Source organism: Anser brachyrhynchus, assembly GCF_964034855.1.
Source record: "Anser brachyrhynchus genome assembly, chromosome: 7".
Lineage (NCBI taxonomy): Eukaryota > Metazoa > Chordata > Aves > Anseriformes > Anatidae > Anser > Anser brachyrhynchus.
In genome coordinates, this window is record NC_137701.1 from 1,634,578 (window position 1) to 1,657,457 (window position 22,880).

General features: G+C 42.4%; 2 protein-coding genes across 5 annotated transcripts; one reads left to right on the plus strand and one right to left on the minus strand.

Annotated features, from left to right (window-relative positions):
• Positions 1-1,254: 1,254 nt before the first annotated feature.
• CLK1 (CDC like kinase 1) lies at positions 1,255-12,984 on the plus strand. Of its 3 annotated transcripts, none has more exons than XM_080599681.1 (13): positions 1,255-1,432; positions 2,672-2,835; positions 3,035-3,266; positions 4,336-4,426; positions 4,848-4,914; positions 6,494-6,610; positions 7,468-7,634; positions 7,708-7,802; positions 7,903-8,032; positions 8,389-8,471; positions 8,966-9,045; positions 12,420-12,510; positions 12,597-12,984. In XM_080599681.1, exons 2-13 carry the CDS (start codon positions 2,678-2,680, stop codon positions 12,810-12,812), a joined length of 1,527 nt encoding a protein of 508 aa, XP_080455807.1. In that variant the 5' UTR covers positions 1,255-1,432; positions 2,672-2,677; the 3' UTR covers positions 12,813-12,984. The 3 variants fall into 3 exon arrangements, with proteins under 3 accessions (XP_080455807.1, XP_080455808.1, XP_080455809.1); XM_080599682.1 differs by having other exon boundaries at positions 2,678-2,835; XM_080599683.1 differs by lacking the exons at positions 3,035-3,266; positions 4,336-4,426.
• A 206-nt stretch (positions 12,985-13,190) lies between these two features.
• Positions 13,191-22,825, minus strand: BZW1 (basic leucine zipper and W2 domains 1). Of its 2 annotated transcripts, none has more exons than XM_080599705.1 (12): positions 22,513-22,825; positions 22,043-22,113; positions 20,047-20,223; positions 18,262-18,356; positions 17,945-18,010; positions 17,559-17,694; positions 16,866-16,975; positions 16,579-16,749; positions 16,143-16,289; positions 15,656-15,794; positions 14,727-14,849; positions 13,191-14,480 (listed from the first exon to the last, which is right to left on the minus strand). In XM_080599705.1, exons 2-12 carry the CDS (start codon positions 22,101-22,103, stop codon positions 14,449-14,451), a joined length of 1,257 nt encoding a protein of 418 aa, XP_080455831.1. In that variant the 5' UTR covers positions 22,104-22,113; positions 22,513-22,825; the 3' UTR covers positions 13,191-14,448. The 2 variants fall into 2 exon arrangements, with proteins under 2 accessions (XP_080455831.1, XP_080455830.1); XM_080599704.1 differs by having other exon boundaries at positions 22,517-22,670.
• Positions 22,826-22,880: the final 55 nt, after the last annotated feature.

The following is a 22,880-nucleotide window of genomic DNA, read 5'->3' on the forward strand; positions in this document are numbered from 1 at the left end:
ATATTATGCTTGTTTTCCTGTTCATGGTTCTGAACCTCTTCCATGGGAACTTGGAATACAACAGGAAAAATAATGGTGGGGTTGGTCCCATCCACTTCTGAAAGAAAGAGAGACACGAGTGGAAGTGTAATTTCTTGGGCTGGTTGATGGGTACAGCATATGTGCAGTTTAGTTCTTGCATACAGCTATAGGGTCAGTTGGGGAAAATTAAAAAAAAAAGACCTAAAAGCGAGGAGGGTCATTTATAAAGGCTTTGAAGTGTTTCAGAATGTTTAGTGCTTCCCAGAATAAAGGAATATCTGGGTTTAGAGAACTGATATGCATAGACTGTTGCAGCGTTTCAGGACTCCTTTATCCTTAGGTATGCTTTTCCCACATAAATGAGATGGCAGACAAGATGTTGGACAGCCGGCTGGGCTTTTGGAGAACTGAATTTCAAGTGTGGTACTGGATAGCTTTGCTGAGGTGGTGGCTGATGGGTGGTGGAGCTCGTGCCATGAGAGCAAGGTGAGCAGAACCCAGGGGGAGGTGGGCTGTCTGGTACAACTGCTCCCCTATGCCCGCAGTGAGCAGGAAAGCAAGGCTTTGTTTTGTGGGAGGGTTTTTTTTTGTCCTGTGGGCATAGAAGGCTGATCTGTATGTTTAATGAGTTGTATTTATTTTGTTTTACAGTGGTTATTTATGTTCCACCGAGCCTTGAAAACATGACTAAAAACTAGTAAAAGATGCCATGACATAAAAAAAAGTGGTGGCCAACTATTTTGAAATGTTTTTAATGCCAATCATTTAGAGACAGCTGTAATTTGTTAGTCACCAGTGGTACTTTAAACTTGTGCTGCTTTAAAGCTGACTGGGTATGTGCATTAACAATTTGTCTGGGCATGTAGAGAGGCAAAAAAAAAAAAATCAGGCTTTTATTGCCAAGGAGCGAAAATGATGACATGTCAATGAAGAGTCACAAAAAGCAGCCTTCTGGTGGTCACTCTTAAAAGGGGGTTAGCTTTATTGTTTTCATCGTCGCGCTACGCGATGCTGAAAAGCCCTCGGCAGGAGCCCAGGGGAAGGTTTTTACACTGGGGCTACTTGCAGAGCCAGAATTTTCCACCTGGTGTCCCGGGACCTGCCGTGAAGCCACTGCCGGCGGGGCCTGGGCAGCAAGGGGGTCGGGGGGCTGCTGAGGGGGCGCTGTCGCCGGACCCGCCCTGCCTGGGCCCGGCCCGGCCCGGCCCGCTCCGCCCCGCCGTGTGACGCCGCCGCGTTCCAGAAGGTTCCTTGGCAACGCCATTTTGTGGCGAGCTGCGGCGCGGTGGCGGTGCTGTGGTGGTGGTTCGCGGCAGCTCGGAGGAGGACGGCGGGTACCCCGAGCAGCACAGCGAGTACCCCCAGCAGCACAGCGGGTACCCCGAGCACGGCTGCACCCCGAGCTGCTGAGGTCGGGCGGGCAGGGCGCAGCGCTGCCGGGCGGCGGGGGGAAGCTGAAGGACGCGGGCGGGCTGCGGGATGGGACGGGACGGGGCGCGGCCTGTCTGCGGGCAGCCCCACCGCAGCTGCCCAGGGGCTGGGGGCGGCCCGGGGGACGCCGCCGCGGTGCGGGGACAGGGCGGCCTCCTGCCGGGGTGAGGGGCAGCCCGTGGCCGCGCGGTTTGGCTCGGCCCCGCCGACTCGGGTGGGCGCTGGGCCCCCGCCTCTTCTCGGCCGCCATGTTGTCTGCCCGCGCCTAGTGCCGCGCCCCGACAAAATGGCTGCGGCCGTCGCTCTTAGGGAGTGCTTCGCGGGTCCGAGCGGAGCCCCCAGCCTCGTCCTGCGGCAGGGACCCCGGGGGCGATGGCAGCCACCGAGTGTCCTGCGACAGGCGCCTCAGTCACCTGGGGGCGCCGAGCTGGCCGGGGGCGTCTGTCAGGCGTCAGCGACCTGCTGCGGTACACCGCCGCGTTTGCCCGAGCCGCATCTGGCGAGCCGTGACCCATTTACGATCGGACAATGAAGGAAAAGATGTTTGATAAGAGACTTACCTTTTTTAGAAAGCCAGTAATTAAATACCTAGTAGATGTATGGGTTTTACTGCCACTTCGAGTTAGCACTGGAAATACTCCAGGAATCTACAGAAAAGCATGGTAGAAGTTCATGACAGATTCTTTGAAATTTTGATAAAGCACAGTGGGCAATATTTCACACAGAATGGCCCAGGTTGGAAGGGACCTCTGAAGATCATCTAGTCCAACCCCCCTGCCAAGCAGGATCACCTAGAGCACATTGTGCACGGTGGCATCTAGGCAGGTTTTGAATATCTCCAGAGGAGACTACACAACCTCTCTGGGCAGCCTGTTCCAGTGCTTTGTATGCGTTTTTAAGTACACATAAGCTTTCCATTTTCCCAGTGCACACACCGTTTATTATAAACGAGGGTGCTTGAGTAGCTTTGCAGAAGTAACATTCTCAGTGTGTGTTTGGTACCTGGTCCACAGTGCTTTCATTTTTAAGAGGTAGCTTGTTGGGTTTTATTCACATACCAAAACAGTCATTTTGAAATTAATTTAATTTTAAAATGACGTGGAGAAAGGAGGGAAAAAATCAAAGTTGGGTAGTTGAGGAAAAATTGTCATTATACTTTCAGTTTGATAGTAATGGCTTGTCTGTGGAAGCTATTTCAAAGAGCAAAATACTTTTTCAGTTACAGATGCGGCATTCCAGGCAAACTAATTATCCTGACTGGGATGAAAAAGAAAGTTGGGATCGCAGAAGATGTGACAGTGGTCATAAGAGGAAGAGGAGGTCGTTCAGTGGTACACAGGAGAATAAGCACTTCAAACATGATCTTTCTAAACTTCCTGATAGGTAAATAACATTATGATTTCTGATACAAGTAGGGACATGATTCAAGATTCTACTATTCTGATCTGGTCATCAGATAACATACTCATTTTTTGAGTTGGAGATATTTCAAGATAGGTGTCTTACACCCTAAAACAAAAAGCTGTCTTGATAGAGATTCTGGAAGTTATGTAATTAGGTTTACTTAATCTTTTGTTTGTAGTAACTGTTCAGAATCCAAATCCATAAATGAGAGAGACCATCATGAACGACGCTATGTTGAAGAATACAGAAACGAATACAACCAAGGATATGATAATGGACATCATCACAGAGACCATGAAAGTGGTTATCACAACCATAGTAGCAAATCATCGGGATATAGTGGGAGGAGTAGTTACAAAAGGAAATACAGGACACATCACAGTGCCTGTCATCATCATCATCATTCACAGGTGGTATGACCAATTTTAACTTAGGATTTTGTATTTTAGGAAAATAATCTCTCATCTAGGCAGTAGTAATTGAGGGGGTTTGGGGAAGTCTGTCAATAATATTTATAGATTAGTTCTTTCATTTATATTAATAGATTTTTTTTGCTATTTTTTTTCCTGTTTAGTGAGAACATATGGTTTGTAGGTATGCTTGTGATACCAGAGAATATAGTCTTGCTATTTGTTCATTGGATATATTTGAGCCGATCAATGAATAAAAAACATAAATTGGAGTGCTTGAAATACAGGCATCACTTTCATGCCTTAAAAACTTACAATTACATCAACTATTTATTTGAGCCCTACCCAAAAATCCAAATACAAGCTTTCAAACTTGCTTTTGGATAAGTATCACTGAAATAGCAAGGATGTCAGATTTTTGCACTTTTTTTTGGTATTAAGATGTTTTAGGTCTCGGTAAAAGTCTGTAGAATCGGATAACTACGAAAACTGTCCAGTAGCAGGTTAGTTTTTCTGAACTTTGTCATATATTTAACTGTTAAAAAAGCTGAAGGTAGGATTTGTAGTTAATATCTTTAGCTGAGGCAGACAAAAGTAAATATATATGCTATTTTTGTGATTAAAAAGAATAAACACAAAACTGTGATTAAATATTTAGACCAGAGGTTTAAACTTATTTAAGATGGGTATTCTGGTTTGCTCACAAGGGTAATTTATATAAGATAATTATTAAATCTTTTTGCTATAAGAAGTGAGGGCACTGAAATCCTAAAGCAAAATTCAGTGAACCAGTCTTTTAAAAGAAAAACAATTGTGTTGTAATTTTTTGTTGCCTTGCCACTTTGAGTATCTTATCTGAAAATCTGTTCCTTGCCATGTTTTTCTCCTGTAACATAAACTATGTGCCCTGTGAATTTCTGGGGACTGAATTTGAAATTGCTCCTGCCAACCGTTTGTGGCCTGGCGTGTATCTGAATGCCTGAATATCTCCCTGCTGAATGAATTTCGTATTCTGACCTGAATTGACTCGGGTTTATTGATTGGCTGGACGATCTTGGTGCCGTTCCAGAAGAGTCATCGAAGGAAAAGATCCAGGAGTGTAGAGGATGATGAGGAGGGTCACCTGATCTGTCAGAGTGGAGACGTACTAAGTGCAAGATGTATAGACTATTTTTCAAAACTTACTAACTTTTCAGATTGAGTAATTTCTTTTAGCATAAGATGTGAGGGGGCTTTGGAAGTCTTTTCTTTCTGTCTTTTTTTGTTTTGTTCTGTGGGGGGATTGTTATTCTTTTTCTGTAGAACTTAAATGCATTTCTTGTTTCTTTTTCCCCTTTTTCCCCCAAAAATAGTAAACGAAGTTAATGAACGTTCTAGAATGAGATCCCTGTAAATGTGCCTTGATGAGAGATGTCCAGTAACATCTCTCAAACTAGATGTTTACATTTTTAAAGTTGCACAGTCTAGAATAATCTTCAGTGATAGTATTTATTTTTTGTTGTTGTTTGTTTTTGTTTGCTTGTTTTTTTAATGGCTGAGTAACTTCACAACTTCTGCGATTGACAGTCCTTTTCTTTTTAGATGAGATTGTTGCTACTTTGGGTGAAGGTGCTTTTGGAAAAGTAGTGGAATGCATCGATCACAAAGCGTAAGTCTTTTCTAATAGATACCTGTAATTTTTCTTGCTGATACTGTCACAGTATGAGTATCATGAGGTGCTTTCAAATTGATTCTGGGAGTTTACTTTCTCATGTACTGCTCTGTGTATTTCGTTACATTTTGACATAACAAAACAATAGGGTTTTTTTGATTTATAAGTGGCATCAGCATGGGAATTATGAATGCTTTGTGGTTGGAATTGGAGATCAAACTGTTCGAGTTGTTAACTCAGCTTTCACCTTGGGGAAGGTTTCTTGCATGTTCCTTGGAGCGTACATGGTATGGTGTTAGAAAAGTTTTATTGTGTACCTTGAGGCAATGTAAGCACACGTTTGTGCTTAAATATAAAAAGATAAAAGTGAACAGTGCATTGGACAGAGGACTGTTGCGGTAAGCAGTTCCAGAAGGGGTCTGTGAAGATGTGTCACGATTCTTCATATATACTTGCACCAGCCCTAGTCCTGTGAGTTTTGGCATGGGGAGTCTTAGCCTGGCATTTGGGTCATCTGGGTCATCTCTCAGTGCTAGTTCTGCTCACCAAGCAGAGCCTTGAGTAATTGGCATTTCGCAGTTGCTACAACGCAATGCTGCGACTGTTTCTTATCAGCAAGGGAAACCGCATTCCCTTACATGAAGTCACTCGGTCCCTGGCATTTCTGTTTCCAGTCAGTTTAACCCATTATGCAGTTAGGCCTTCTTGCCGGATCATTTACTGCAGAAAAGTTGCAAAAGTTGCGAACTGTAGTTTCCCTTTTAGTGGCCAGGTAGCGTTCCTGTTGCTGTTCCCATATGTATGTTAGCACATCGTGGCAGAAGGAGCACCTTGACTTAACAGTTAGGCAGGACTGGTGGAGGTGCCATTGGGTGCATCTTCAGCCAGAGAACTTGTCCCTGGCAGAGGGTAAGGGGCTGACTGGCGAGTGGCCTAGACCTACTTGGGTGAAGGTGAGTCCCAGGCCCTGCACCTCCATGCTTCTGTTGAGTAGGGAGGAGGCCTGTGATACTTTGTGGCATATGTTCAAGTAATCATCTGCAGTGAAGCAGTGCCCTTTGGGTTCTAAGAGTATATTATAAATCAGTAATACATTTTTGTTTGATGGCAGTTTTTCTCTGTAAAATAGTATGAAACTAGGTTGGTTGTCTTCTGGTTAGTGTAGAAGGCATTTGATATCTCAGTTCAATTTTTGTTACTTAACTGAAGAAAACCTGTCATTTTTGACAGTCGTGTTGGGCTGCAAGAGGTAGAAGTTTCTGCAATAGCAGTCCAGCATACGTAAACACGATATGGGGTAAATCAGTATTCTAATCTTTAAGAATACCACCAACGTACAACGTATCAAGTAAGTTTAAAAAATGAATAGTTGATAAGAGACCAAGTTTTAGTTGTGCTTTTGTGTATATAATTTTTTTTCAATTGAAAGTCAGTATGTACTTAAAAATGCTTTCTTGTCTTGATAAGGTTCACCGATTAATTTTGTTATTAAACAATGTATATGATGGTAATTACTGAATACTCTTAGTTGAAACTACTTATTGTTCTAGTGACTGTTAAAACCTGTGTATTTCAGGGGAGGTAGACATGTAGCTGTGAAAATAGTAAAAAATGTTGATCGGTACTCCGAAGCAGCACGTTCAGAAATACAAGTACTGGAACATTTAAATGCATCAGATCCCAGCAATACATAGTAAGTATACAAAAAAGACTGTACGTTACTTTGGCATTAAAAATACTCTAATTTTCTATAGCGTGTGTGTTTTGGGAAAAAAAATTAAAACACAACAAAAACCCTACTTTCAGTACCGCAAACTCAAATTTACTAAATAGTAGCTTTGAGTATATTTTTTCCTAAATCATACCAGGTTTCTTCCTTTCTGTCTCAGAGAGCTTGAGGGCCCTTGCTGTTTCTTTTAAAGGCTGGTCTAATTCTTGCATGTGTGTGTACAGCTGTACACCAGCCACTCTGGTGGTGCAAGCTTTCATGCAGCCCAGGGCTGCCCAGCCTTGCCAGGCGCTAGCTGTTAGTTCTGGATTGGATTAAATTTTTACATGATCTTCCTCAGACCTGTGAGACTGACTTAAGAGTCTGCTGTAGTGAGAGCAGTTGTACTAATGCGTGAGCAGATTTATTATAAGTGGAAGTACTACCTCCCTTATAATGTTCTTGTTGTGTGGTTTAGAAGAGCTTAATCAGTTCTCCCAGGGCTGCTTTTTAAGTGCCATCGCAAGGGGTCTCAGTGCTTCCAGCAAGTTTTTTTGTCCTCCTGTTTCTAATTTCTCAGTTCAGGAAAAGTTTTGTATTCTGAACTTGGAGCATCTCACCTGGAACCAACATCTGTTAGGGTTTTTGATTGTTTTGAAGCTCTGCTACTTGAAGTAGGTTAGTGTACGCACAGGGGAATGTTAAACCTCTAAAAGGCCATAGTCGACTATGTCATACAATGTATACGTCAGCATTATGTAACTTAAGTGTTGAAATTCGTGCAATGTTAAGACGTGTAACGTCTTAAGTGTTGAATTCGTTGAATTTCCTGCTTTCTGCAGTCGCTGTGTCCAGATGTTAGAATGGTTTGAGCACCATGGACATGTCTGCATTGTTTTTGAGCTACTTGGACTCAGTACCTATGACTTCATTAAGGAAAATGGGTTTTTACCATTTAGACTGGACCACATCAGACAGATGGCATATCAGATATGCAAATCTGTGAATTGTAAGTATATTTCTTTTTTTAATTCGTTAAATTTTCTTCACAGACTTTGCTAACAACGATATTTATGTTGCAGTTTTGCATTTGAACAAACTGACACACACAGATCTCAAACCAGAAAATATTTTATTTGTGAAGTCCGATTATGTAGAAGAGTATAACCCCAAACTGGTAAGTTGCTGTCACCTTCCCTATTCCACCCCCCCCCCCGCCCCCCCCAGCCTTCTGGGTTTATTTTGCCACTTGAATCCCATTGTCTGTTTAATTTCAGAAACGTGATGAGCGTACACTGAAAAATCCAGACATCAAAGTTGTAGACTTCGGGAGTGCAACATACGATGATGAGCATCACAGTACTTTGGTGTCTACAAGACATTACAGAGCTCCTGAAGTTATTCTAGGTCAGTAGAAGTCTTTTTAGTGCAAGAGGAACTGTGTGCTTTTTAATTCAACGCTGATAATTTTAAGCACTAACCATATATGCGAAAACTGACTAAAAAAAAAAAATAGGTCTTGTTTATAAATGTGCCTGGCTAGGCAGGTAAGCCTTGCTAGGTGGAGTACTACCTATTTTCATAGTGGAAATGAGCTTTGTGTAGTCCGTCATGTTGATAAGATTTCATCTGTAAGATTTTTAGTATGCTATTGAAAAGTGCTACCTTTTAACTAGAATTGTGCTCCTTAAATACAGCTTGCTCAAGCTGTTGAGCTGTTCGTAGTACAGTATAAAAATGAGCTTCTGAATTTTTTTTCACAGCACTGGGATGGGCACAGCCATGTGATGTTTGGAGCATTGGATGTATCCTCATAGAATACTACCTGGGATTCACTGTATTTCCGGTAGGTACCTGAACCTCAAAGAGATGCAGCACAACTTAGTAAATCCCTTTAGACATTGATTGAGTGGAATGGAGGGGGGGTGCAAAGTTGAGGAGAAGAGGAGCTTTCTTGGAAGAGGCTACAGGTTATATACAGTAAGCAGTATAGCCAGCTTGATGAAAGGGGATCCCACTCTACTGAGACTAACAAGGTTTCTTCTCAGAGCCATCTGGTATTACTCACGCATGCAAACTGCTTGTTCTGACAGTAGTGCTGGAAGGTGAAATTTATGAACCAAAAAAAAGGGCAAAGCAGGGTAAAAGGAAAACAAACAAAAAAGTACATTGTAACTCAGTTCAGGTAGCAGATAACTACAGGCTCTCTTTATTCATTAATCTGAAATTGATTATTGGTTGCAAGGTATATAGTCCAAAGCTGGAGGAGTGTTGGTTTGTGGTTCACGGTAACTTCCTCTAACAACGAAGGTAAACGTGGTGTTGTTCTTTTTCCTCCAGACCCATGACAGCAAAGAGCACCTGGCAATGATGGAGCGAATACTGGGGCCTTTGCCTAGTCACATGATACAGAAAACCAGGTAAGTACATTTTACCTTTATGACTTCATTTTTAAATTAAAATACTTAAAAGTTTGGTTTAACAGCAAATCTTAAGGGAAAAGACAAGGGACAGGACAAAAGGTAAAAGATACAAAAAAGGAAAAGGGAAAAGGAAAAGGGGAAAAAAAGGGAAAAGGCAGACAAAGGAAAAAGACAATGGAAAAGAGAAAAGGTAAAAGGAAATAAAAGGGAAAAGACAGACAAGGGAGAGGGGCAAGGGGAAAAGACAGAGAAGGGAAAATACAAGAAAAAAAATTGAAAAGAAAAAGACAGGAAAAGATGGACAAGACAGAAAAGGGAAAGAAAAGAAAGGGGAAAATAAAAGAGGGAAAAGAAAAAAAGGGAAAAGAGACGAGGTAAAACATATGAAAAAGGAAAAGAAAACGAAAAAGGGAAAGGCAAGGGACAAAGACGGGACACGAGAGACAGGACAAGGGAGACAGACGGGATGAAAGAGACAGGGGACAAGAGACAGACAGGGGTCAAGACAGGAAAGGAGATGCAGACAGACAGGACAAGAGAGACGGACGGACGGGCGGGGCAAGAGGGAAAGCCAGCCAGCCAGGATAAGAGAGACAGAGAGGGGACCAGACAGGACAATGGAAAAATAGAAGTCATCCAAGGGAAAAGGAAAAAGATGAGGGAAAAGAGATGAAAAAGGAAACAAGAAAAGAAAGTGAAAAGAAAGAAATTATAAGACCAGGGAAAAGAAAAGGGAAAAAGACAAGTGACAAAGCAAGGAAAGAAGGTAAAAGATACAAAAAAGGAAAAGTAAAGGGAAAAGTAATAACGGACAAGCGAAAGGCAAGGGACAAAAGAAAACAGAAAAGTTAAAAGGGAAAAGAGAAGACGAAAGACTGACAAAAGACAAAGACGAGGGAAGAGACAAGAGAAAAGGTAAAAGATAAGGGAAAAGAGAGAAGGGAAAAGACAAGACAAAAAACGGAAAAGGCAAGAAAAGGAGGAAAAGAAAAAGGGAAAAAGGAGACAAGGGAAAAGGAAAATAAATGAAAAAGACAAGGATAAGACAATGGACAAGACAAGAAAACGTAAAAAAAGGAAAGAGGAAAGACGGACGAGACGAGGGAAAAGACGAGACAAAAGCAGAAAGACTGACAAAAGACAAAGACAAGGCAGACAAGAAAAGGGAGAAGACAGACAAGGGAAAACAAGAAAAAAGAAAAAGAGAAGACAAGGGAAAGGAAAAAGAAAAGAACGGGAAAAGACAAAAGACGAGGTGGCAAGGCAGAAAAGGTAAAAGATCAGACAAGCGACAAGATGAGAAAAGATGACAAAAGAGGAAAAGGAAAGAAAAGACAAGGGAAAGGTGAAAGAAAAGACAAAGGGAAAAGACAAGGGACGAGATAGAAAATGTAGAAGATAGAAAAAGGGAAAAGACAGACGACAGGACAGACAAGGGACAAGACAAAAAAGGTAAGAGAAAAGAAGAGGGAAAAGAAAAAGGGAAAGACAGACAAGGGAAAAGGGGAAAGACTGACCAAAGACAAGACAGACAAGGGAAGAGACGAGATAGAAAAGGAGAAAGGCAAAAGTCAGATGGGACAAGACGGACAAGGGACAAGACAAGAAAGAAAAAGATAAGAAAAGCGAAAAGACAAGGGACAAGACAAGACAGAAAAGGGAAAAGGGGGAAAGACTGTCAGAAGAAAGACAAGATGAGCCAGACAAGGGAAAAGAAAAAGATGAGGGAAAGGACAAGACAGATGGGAAGAGACAGACAAGGGAAGAGACAAGACATAAAAAGTAAAACATAAGAAAAGGGAAAAGAAAAAGGGAAAAGGTGGGTCAAGAAAAAAAGGTAAAGGATAAGGAAAGGGAGAAGAGGGAAAAGAAAGGAAAATACAAGGGACAAGAGAGAAAATGTAAAAGATACAAAAGAGGAAAAGGAAAGAAAAGGGAAAAAAAAGATGGACAAGGGAAAAGGTAAGGTAAAAGATACAAGAGAAGAGACAAAGGGAAAAGACAAAGACAAGTCATGTGGGAAAAGATTAGGATGAGGAAGAGACAACAGAAAAGGGAAAAGAAAGACGAGAGATGAGACAAGGGACAATAAAAGAAAATGTGAAAGATAAAAAAACGGAAAAGAGGAGGGACAAGATGAGGGAAGAGACATACGGGACAAGACAAAAAAAGGTAAAAGAGAAAAAAGAAAGGAAAGAATGCAAAAGACGAGAAAAGAAAAGAAAGGGAAAAGACAAGAAAGAAATGGTAGAAGAAACAGGAAAAGTAAAGAGAAAAGAAAAAAGGAAAAGAAAGGAGAAGATAAGCAAAAAAGAGAAATGAAAAGAAAGGTAAAAGACCAAGACAAGAAAGAAAAGGTAAAAGATACAAAAGAGGAAAAAGGAAAAGACAAGGGAAAAGTAAGGTGAAAGAGACAAGGGACAAGACAAGGGGAAAAGACAAAGTCATCATACATGGGAAAAGAATAGGATGAGCAAAAAGACGGACGAGACAAGACAGAAAAGTTAGAAGATGGGAAAAAGGTAAGAGAAAAGACCCAACAAGGGACAAGGCCACAGAGAAAAGGTGAAAGACAAGAAGGGAAAAGACGGACAAGAGAAATGCAAGGGAAAAGACATGAAAATGGAAAAGAAAAAAGGGAAAAGCTAAGGGACACAACAATACAAAAAAGGTAATAAATAAGAAACGGGAAGAGAGAAAAGAGGGAAAAGTAAAGAAAGGAGAAGACAGACAAGGGAAAAGACAGGTGAAAAATACAAACGAGGAAAAGGAAAAGGGAAAAGAACTAGGGAAGAGAAGACAAAAGGTAAAAGATAGGAAAAGGGAAAGAAGGGAGAAGAAGGAAAAGGGGAAGACAGACAAGGGAAAGATGAGTGAAAAAGACAAGACAGACAAGTAACAAGGCAAGAAAGAAAAGGTAAAAAAAAGGAAAAGGAAAAAAGGAAAGAAAAGATGGACAAGAGAAAGGTAAGGGAAAAGAAAAAGGGAAAGACAAGGGAGAAGACAAGACAAAAGAAAAATGGGAGAAGAAAAGGCAGACGGGAAAAGGGGAAAGAAAGGAGGAAAAAAAGACGTCAGATGAGGGAAAAGAAAAAGATGAGGGAAAAGACAAGACAAAGAACAAGACATAAAAAGGTAAGAAAAAGGAATAGGAAAGAATGAGGAAAAGGGATGAGAGAAAAGAAAAAGGGGAAAAGACGGGAAAAAAGGAAAGGGAAAAGAAAAGAGAAGGGCAAACCGATGAACTTATGTTTAAAATGTGGAACATTCCCACGTAGGTATTTCCCATTCTGAGTAACGTGCTGATAAACATATTTGGGAGGGGGCAAACCAGAATTTTTGAGTAACAAATCATGATTCATTTGTTCAAGGAAACGCAAATATTTCCATCGTGACCAGCTGGATTGGGACGAACACAGTTCTGCTGGTAGATATGTCTCTAGACGCTGTAAGCCACTGAAGGTAAAATGACAGAAGGGAAAATGCTTTGGGAGAGGGGAGCTGTAATTATGAGATGAAAAAAAAAATTTTGTCTTTTATTCATGAAGGAATTCATGACATGCCAGGATTCTGACCATGAGAACCTCTTTGACCTCATACAAAAAATGTTGGAGTATGACCCAGCCAAACGCATTACTCTTGAAGAAGCACTAAAGCATCCGTTTTTCTTCCCCTTGAAACAAGAAAAAAGTGAGCTGTCTCCTATAGCTGAGCATGCTGATACAGATGGTATCAGTCCACCAAAGAAACATAAAAGATTTTAAATATTTATTGTGTACAGTTACTTTGTAAATGCCCTATTTTGTATTAATGCCTCTCTTTGGATACTTAAATTTAACTTAGCTGCTGACATAAAAGTTATTTAAGAAAAAGATGCTGATGAACTTGATTGTGTTTCCTTAATAAATAAAATCTCAATACATTTTTTTACATTAATACCTTGAAAGAGCACCATCCATTTTATGAAATAGACCTCTCCTAAAAAGGAAAAACAATATTACGTTTTTTTATTGAACTGTTCCTGGAATCATAAAACACCTAGGGAGAGGGGACAGTTCAAATCGTTTTACTGTTTTGTGTAACAAGTTTTTTTGGGGGGGGGGGGGGGGGGGGGGGGCTAAGAACAGAGACAACCCTCTGCATTAAGTTTAAGGATGGCCTTTATTTGTTTTAAAAAAAAAACACTGAAGTTACAAGTTAAGGAAGATCACTTTAGTACTGAACAGATTGCACTGTCATCACCATTTCTTTTTTCACTTTAATAGGTGTACTCTGGTTATAAGTATTTCAGTTAATCCTGATTTTTTAGTTTACAACAGTGTATACTTAGCCTTTACCAGATCTTTCCTGAATTACAAGCTGTCCTGAGACTTGCCCTTAAGAAGTCAGACCAAGTTTTGGTAAGCAAAATAATCTTAACGTGTCAACTGCCAGCATAAAATAACCTCATTCTGGGGGGCAGGGTGCAGGGATAGGATTTTGTTCATCTTACCTTGCAGCAGTTGTACGTGTAACAAGGCACGCCCTTGCCCCAGCACTGTTAGCAGCTTCAGCCAGCACTCCAGAAAAATCTTTGACAGCTGCATTCAGGACAGCACTGTTTGCTTGTACTTGCAGGGAAGTTGCAAAGAGACTGACAAGTGCAAGAGCCCTAGAATTGATGCCCAGGTATAAGACAGCCTGACAAGCTGTGCTGTCCCTCAGGAACTTAGGCCACCAGCTATGCCAGCAGGCTCAGAGATGCCACTCTTCATACCCCACCATTGTTACAGGAGTTCACCACCTGAAGTTTCTATGCTGTAGAATACTGAGTGCCCAGAAGCAGGGCAGCTGCCTTTCCCAGTAGCTGGAGTAGAGTATTACTTTATGCTGGAAGTATAGTAAAAGAACTGACAAAGTCCTTGAGGAGATGGACAATCGAGGGTTATTTGAAGCATGTTGTATGGATTAAAGTATCACACCAAGTTACCACACAAGCCATGGCCTCTTCACATCAGAGGCTTCTTACATTTTAATTTGCAAACAGAACTGCCATAAATCTCGTTTACCAAATCATGTCTACTCAAATGCAGATAGATAGAAAACCCAAGGGGTAAAATGGATTTCATTGTGGAAGGCCTTAAATTACATTATTACAGTAGAAAATACAGGAGGTAGAACTATAACTGAAAGGACAAATGCAGGTTAGAGTCAAATCTGTAACTCCTGTAAGCTACTTAAAACATGGTTTTAAAAACTAAACCCAGTATTTCAATGACTATAGAAAACAGTTAAAAGAAATTTGCCATGAGCCCTTATATCATGCTTGATACAGGGAGGTAGGATGTAAGAATCAGAAGGACGTGAGACACGACGGTTATCTACAGCTCCTGTTTGCTTTACTGAGGACAGTTTCACAGGTCAGTCACCCTCTTCAGCTTCAGACTCCGACTCTGCAACAGAGAGAGGACCTCAACAGGCGGCCCCCAGGTCAGCTCCTCCCCAGTCACCTGTTGAGCCCCCTGTGTCCTGCACAACAGCTGCCAAACCACAGTGACTGCACCAGGGAGCTTTTCTAGCCAAGAGTGGGGACACTCCTCCCAGAGGATCAGTTAGCACCCCCCCCACCCCACAAAACAAAGCACTCTTAACACCTAGCATCCCAAAACGAAAAGGAAGAGTTTGTGAGGTTTGGTTACCTTCTTCAGCATTCTTGAGCCATTCAACAAACTTTTTCATTTGCTCTAGAAACACGCTCTTTCCTTTTGCAAGATGCGCATCTTTATACCACTTCAGGATGGGTTCTTCACTCAGAACTTCAGCTGTAAGATGTACAAGAGTACTGATCGTCAAATAACAGTTATCGAGAACCCCTAACTGGCAGCCTTTGATGCCTCCCCTAGAAATTCCACCAACACATATGTGTTCCTTGGGCACAGCTGGACATACTTCTGCTAGGAGAACCTCCTGTTTTAAAATTCTGAGAACCATGCATTTCAGCTAGGTTGCTGTTGGTCTTCTCAGCGTTGCATCTAACTATTTGAGATTCCATATGCAGGAAAACTTCACTCAACAGCTAAGAACACATATTTTTTTTAAAGTCCAAAGGACACCACAGGAACTGTTTTTAATTGTTTTACATTTTACAGATACGCTATAATCTTCAGTTTAACAAGTTTCCTCCTGTTCTGTGGTGTTCTACAAGTGCACAAGCATGTTTCTGAGTAATACCGTCTTAACAGCCATTTAACAGAGGCCCTATAGCACCCCAGAACACCTTGGTGGTCTTAGTCTCTGGCCATTTATGGTCTGTTCAGACAGAGAACTAGGAATAACACACAACTACAATCCTTCCGTAAGTTCTAAATGCCAAAGAGTCTTAAAATCCAAGTTCAGCTTTGGTCTAGTACACATCCTTCTTGTCTAGAGGAGTACTTCCCCATGTGCCAAAGACTGAAGCACCTACCTTTGCATTTTAGAGCTCCATGTTTGCAAACTGACAGTAGAAAATTCTTCAGCTAATGAAAAGCAGTGTCATAGCACTGATGTTCCCTAAAAGCCTTACCAGGATGGAACCATTCTGCAATCCAGGCTTAAAAAAAAAAGCAAAAATCTCACAGGGAGTTACCTTTATAGAACAGCACCACTATTTTCTGGAAGGCCTTCATGAAGTGAATGTTGTCATAACAATACTCCTGAATCTTCAACAGAAGAGTCAGCTCTGACTGACCTTGGGTAGTAAAGGCAGCAAGTAGAGGACTGTATTGCTGTAACAGGAATAACAAATTGGCACACACACACATAACATTCCTTAGCATTTATCGCCTGGCTAGACTGGTTTCACTCAGTTTTTATCAGCCACTGCTTAAAAATTTACAACCCACATACCAGGGAAGCAATTCCCACCCACCTCCCAGGAGCATTCCTGCAGAAGTCATACTGTTTATACCTCAACAACTACGACTACAACTCTACAGCTGCAAGGGAAAAAATTCCCCATCTAATGCTGTCTCTGAATTACGGTATTTGTAGGATTCAACTCACTTTAAGTGAAGCTTAAAAGGAAGCCCACGCCCTACCCAACAGATGCAAAAGCCCATGCTTGGTTACAATACCTTCAAGTGCTTAATGGCTTGCTCTGCTACCAGCTCCTCCTTTTTGTTCCACTCCACAGTGCTCATTACACTTGACCAGATTATGGCTATCACAGTCTGTTCTGAGATGTTGTTTTTCTTCATCTCCTCTTTTATGTACAAGATTATCTGCCAGACAAAATAGTCACCATGTAGGTCACATATGACACTAAGCTAAATTAAAACTTGGGTTCAGAAGCCTTCAGTGCAGCCAGATTCAGGACATTAAGGAAAACTACAGAACTAAACCACACTGGTACTAATTGTAATGGCTAGTGGGAACTAGGTGTCTAAGCTCAGTATTTAATTAGGCATATATCCTCTTCAGATTGGTATTAAATGCCATTGCATTTCACATAATTTGAGCTAAATTCCCACAGAAGGAAATCACATGTACACCTTGCCTACAAATACTTACATCCTTGAATGGATCTCCCCGTGACATCTGTTCCTGAAGTTCTTTCTGCAGTTCCTTCCGAGCTCCTATGGTTTGCTGGTTCCGAACGTACTCGGAAAGTTCTTTCAGTCCTGCTTCAGTGAAGTACTTGGAGAAGTGTTCAACACTTTGTTTGTTGGCTGGGAAGAGCTCCTGAAAACAAAGTTTACGACAACTCTTTCAAAAGAGAAACTTGTCAAGTACTTTACTGGTAAATGCTATTTACCAAACTGGCCTCGGAGCACATCAGTAGTTTTAGGGATACTCACCATCAGTCTGTTATCCATGTTTACTTTACGAAGACTGACAGCCACTGCATTAATATCTTTCTCATTTATCCATGACTTGAACAGCTTGACTGCAAAAGCTGCAGAAACACCTGTGCGACACAAACAGTAGTAGTAGTATTGAAATTTAAAACTAAAAGGGACCAAGTACAGGGCATCTACATTGTCACACCCCAGCCCAAAGCAGCAACAGTTGTGCTCAGAGGTAGCCCTTGCCCAGTCTGCAATACCTCTGTCCAAGGACACCACAGCTGCCAGCCTGCTGGACTTCTCTCACAATTGAGCATTGTAAAGGCTTCCCTGTACTAAGCTCAACTCTCCTTGCCGCAGTTTAGGAAGGAGCCTGAAGATGTAACACACTTTCTGCACCCTGAAAAATCCCTCTACAAAACACAGTAGTGCCTTGCAGGGCAACACTAGTGACTGCAGCCCTCAGTGTCATGCAGAGAAGTCCTATACAGAAGTTTCCCAAAACACTATTTTTCTAAAGTCTCAGCAAGACCTTCCAGACTGTGAGCTAGCATGTTTACCTTTGCTAATTCTGAAGTAAATCTATCACCAGATGAAGTTAGTGAGCTGCAGGAGTGTTACTGTAATCATAATTTCCACCTACTTATACTTTACGTTCTGTCTCCCATGATCCTTCCCCTAACAGAAGAGCTGGACAACACTTACCTTCTTTTACCAAATTCTCATTATAAAGACTGTTGAGAATCGATGCGTTAAGTGTCCCATTGGCTAGCAGAATACCCGTCAACATGGCCAGTTTGTTCCGCTCAGACTCTGAGAACCCTTTCAGGAACAGCAGCAACTACAAGAGGAAGAAGAACTGCTACCTCCAGGCTTGACACTTACTTTTGTTTCAGTCAAGCTACTCAACCAGCATCAGTGCTAGTACACTGGCAGCCTTCTCCACTAGTCATACAAGCTTGTTGTTATTCTGTCAACAAGATTCTGTCCTATTTTAATAATCTGTTGTATATTATAATTCTTCTGCATAGAATGATTAACTAGCAGAATTTAAAGGCTTTTCTTTCTGCCAATAAGGAACTACTCCATACCTTTTTGACTTCATCTTCAAAGCCTTTCTCCAGGTACTTGTAACGTCTGATTAGCTTGTTAAAAACCTGAAAAGAGATCGTGTGTCTGAATTGCTCTGAATTATCATTTAGTTAGAATTAAAAATCAAGCTCAGTACAGTTGGTTTGAACTCTTTTAGAGCACTTTAGCTTAGAAGAGTGCCATTTTACCAGGCACAAAGGCACAAGGCTTCTAAAAGCTGTAAATTTTTATCTTACCTGAACTTTCAGCTACAGAAACAGTTCATTTTTTGACCACTGAACAGTTTAACTTAAAATGTACTGATTTCAGAACTAACCTGAGCAAATGCTTGCATGGTTTCTAGGTCTTCTTGTGCTGCAAATACACAGACATCTGTGCGTGTCATGTCATCTGCCAGGGTACCACCTGGGGCTAAAGAAGGGTTTCAGTATTAGTGGTACAACTCCCTGGTAAGAATTCAAATACCTGTAATATGCAAAATGCATTGTCCTTTCATGATGAATGGAACCAGATCACTGGAGAAACAACCCCCACATTTCCATCTGCTCTACTGCTATAAGTGTACTGAACTCCAAATCAGTAGCTTAGATATGAATATATAAATATTCCAACCTCCTACTGCTAAATGGATTGCCAACACATCTTGTTTAAGGCCAGACAAGTTAATATGACCATACAGGCTCTTCTTCTCTTAAAGGAAAACACTAAAGCTGCTTATTCCTAGCAAATTTTTAGCATCTTCTGCAATAATGCTGGTTTCTATGTCAGTGTCCATACAATAACCAAGTAAGTCACAACAGTTTCTCATGCAGCCAGCTCTTCTAACATAAGCAAAAGAGTCTCTTGCCAAAACGAACATCACACAGTAACTTCGGTCTACATAACACAGTTCCAATTCATGACATTCAGATAAGCAGGTGTACTTCATGAAGTTAAACCATTTTGAAAGCCTTGTTTTTTGGCATTTGTTTGAGCTAGTAACCTAACAGTTCTACAGTATCAGTGGGAAGACCACCTGCACATGCAGCAAAGATGTTCTCCCAAAAACTCCACTGCAGAACTGCCATGCAGTCTGGCTGTAGCCCAGAATCAGTCATTTCCTTTTCGTCCCCTCTGCATTTAGGTCATTTGAATTCTATTTCTGTTACATTACAGAAAGTCTTCTGCAACTGCCAAATTTCTAATTTAAGTCCTGTCCCCCTCCCTGAACTATGGCGTAACAAATGCTACAATCTGAAACGTACTTTTTCAGGCTAAGCAGACAACAGAACTCTTCACACCCTGTATTCTACATGGTTCTCTGCCATTTGAATCCCTTCTCACTGAAGAGCAGGTAAGAAAGAAACAAATAGTCTAATAGTCTAAATCTAGAAGTACTGCATCTTTCTTAGCACTTTTCAACTCATTAAGCTTTATTTACTTCTTACCTGGTGGGTCAGCATCCCTTCTACTCTTTACACCAAGATACAGACATGAGTTTACAACACCGTTAGTCATCACATTTCACTTCCTCAGTTCTGTGTTTTCTGCCGACTTAGCTACCACCTCATTTCTCACTCTCACTAGAGCTTAAGCCCTCCCCTCACAATTGCCAACAACACAATTTAGAACAGCACTTCCAAAACTAAGCACATCTGATAATTCTGTAAACAATACTTTCCAGAATAACAGGGCACGGTGCACAAAACACAGGATCATGTCAGAATCTTACAGGGCAACACCACTGGCTTTGCAACCACAGAAGAGGCATTTGAACCAAGCATTCACCCATTTTTCATTAGCAGAAATTAACTCTGTTACACAAAGTTCCACTCTCAGCCAATATACTTTCCTTTAAACCAAGTTTTTATAGTCTATGCTTTCAAGGATGCAAACTAACTCAAGCAAAAGCATGGTACAGTATACAGAGTGCTTCTACAATAATCAGACTGCTTAGTTAGGCCCTAACATAACCACATGGTTTCCCACAGATAACTCAAACCCTGATCTACATATTCAATAAGCTCTTTAGAAGAGTTTTTTTTTTTACGGTGAAAGAAAACAGAAAGCTTTTATAAAAAGTAAATAAAGGTTTACAGCAGCCCCATCAAAGGGAACTTACCCAGCATTCCACCAGCCACCAGGATGTCAAAAAGTGTTTCTGCATAGCGACGATAGTCAAGTTTTGCACCAGAAGCATCAAGAAACTTTGCTACTGCCTCCAAGTCAGTGCCAGTTTCAGTTAAACCTTGAATAATACAGTCCTGGAACTGGGTAGGGTCAAACCTCTCTTTTTCATCTGCAAAGACAAAGACCAAGTGTTTCTTGAACTAAAGCCGGCACACGCATTTATTTGGTATTCAAACATGAGGAGTTTGTTCTTTTATAAAAACAAAAACAAATGCAGATACTGGCAAGCCTTAAGTTAAACAGAACTGAGATCATTCCAGTCTTCTGGAACAGTATTCCAGAAGACAACAGGCATTCCTAACACTAATAGTGACTTAAGAATCTAGCCTAAAATGCATTTAAATGGCCAACATGACAGTAATAAATGTTGGTGCTTTAACTTCCCTACTAATTCAATGGGTGGCACAAAGATATCAAAAGCTAAAACATTCCTTATTTACCTTTAACTGAATTTCTCAGTACTTTCACTAAGAAAAACAATATGAAATTATGCATTATAATTGCATGCCTATTCAGCATCTTTATTATTATTTTAAAGCAGAATACATTTTCACATTTGAGATAAATCACTTGATCAGTAGCCTTTTCACTACAGGAACAGCTAAAATGCAACAAACGTACCCACATAACTAATGGCCTTAAAATGAGAGAGGTCTTCAGTTCTGCTAATCTCACATGGTCTAAAATTTTGGGTAGACCTCTGCAGTGCCAGGAGTTGGACTTGATGATCCTTATGGGTCCCTTCCAACTCGGGATATTCTATGATTCTATGAATAAATTTGTCCTTAGACTATGCAAACCACGGGAAGAAAAGCTTCCAAAGAAAGAGCTCAGCTGCCAATCTTTACTAGCACACTGTCTGTAACATCTTAGCTAGTTTTGTTAGCATCTGTATGAACTATTTTGTAAGAAGCACATTAGTGCCCTTACATTCAATGCAAGTTTCAACATGTCTTTAACAGTTGGGTGAAAGTCTGAAAATACTGGATCAGTTATTTTCCAGGACAGATTTATGAAATTCATTTACTCAGAGTTGCCTGTGGTTCAATGCTTTCAAGAGACAAAAATCCAGGATGCTAGCATGTGATCTGTCAGACCGACCAAATCCCATTCTCTCAATTCAACAGTTTTTCAGATACTTTTACTTCAACATTAAAGTAAGTTCTCCAAGCTAACGTGTACTTCTGTACCTCTTCATTACTATTTCAGTGCTCCAAGCATTCTTACCATTGTCAGTTTGAACTGTAACACTGCCTGCATACTGATCAAACATGATCAAACAGAAATTGTAAGAACTGTCCTCACTTCCTCTTTAATGTAAAACAAGTAACTAAAAATGCCACATTACTCATTACGCCTCTTCAGTAAGTAACTCTGCTTGCTCGGGTAACCATACAAGATACAGACGCATGCACTTGCATATCTCAGTTCATTTTTGTTTGTCAGTTTTTAAATCAGGTACTCTTATAGAAATAAAAAGGCAATACAACTCTTTTCCAGCAGCTAACACTGAAATTCCCCCTAGGTTACATGTTCCCTAGATGAATGCAATACCTACAACAAGCCTGTGTTGGAGTTCCCCTGTGATTTTGGAGTACTAGGCGCTTATGCTTTCATGTGAAATACACTCATTTTAGGTCAAGAATAACTGCTTCCTAAGCCAACGTTATGACAATGCAGCTACATTGGGAAGGGAAGGGAAGGAAAAAGAAAAGGTTGTGCATAGAACATTCCAGCAACTGGAGTTGTGCACAGAACATTCCAGCACCTGGAGTCAGCATCGAGACTCTGTTCTGTTTGGTCTCCTTTATAAGCAGCGCGTAAATGCACTGCTTGGCGAGTGACAACCGCCTTTTCACCGGGAGCTCTGTACCGAAGGCGGCACGCAGGGCGCAGAGCCGGGGCCCGGCGGTGCACGCCCGGCTTACCTCTTTTTCTAGTTTTGAAACGCTGGCCCGATAGCGTCGGCTTCTGCTGCTTTTGATTCATAAAAGACGCCCTGTGCAGAAGCAGAGAAAGGCCTGGCTCAGCAGCTCGCCAGCGCCCCGCGCTGCCCCGGCTCCGTCGCCCACTCCCGGCCCGCCCCGCGCCGCCGCGCTGCCGCCCGGCCCCGCACGCGGCGCCGCCGCTCCTCCCGCCCGGCCTCCATTTTCTGCCCGCCGCAGGGCCACGGCCGGGCCTGCCCCATCTCGCCCGGCACGCTCCGGGCCTCCCCCCTTGGCGGGCCCCGCGACCAGTTCCTCGCCGCAGAGACAGCGGCCTCGCTACCGCCGCGCTGGGGGCACCGAGCGGCCCATGCCCACCCTCTAGCCCCCCGCGATCGGCGCCACCGTTATGGCCTCGCCCGGCCGGCCCCGATACGGCGGCGCCGCCCGCCCGCCCGCGGCCGGCTCCTCACCGACTTTAAGGCAGAGAGAAAACGCCCGAGCGGCCCGGAGCGGAGCTGCGGCGAGGAGCAGCGGCGGCGGCGGCTGGAACCCTGCGGGCGGAACCGACGCGAAAGGCGGGGGAGGGGCGCGCCCCGCCCGGGCCGGACCATGGCGCAGCGCCGCAGAGGGCGGCGGCACGGGGTGGTCCGGGTGGGCGGCAGGGACAAGGACGGGGGCCGCCTGCCCCCAGCGGCCGGCCCCGCGCTGCGGAGCCGCCGCCGCCTAACGCCGCCCGGCCCGCGGCGCCCCCTTCCCGCTGAGCGGGGCTGCCCGCGCCCCCCCTGCCCCGGCCGGCAGTAAGCGCGCCCGCTCCCCCCGCCCTCGTGATTCGCGTCAC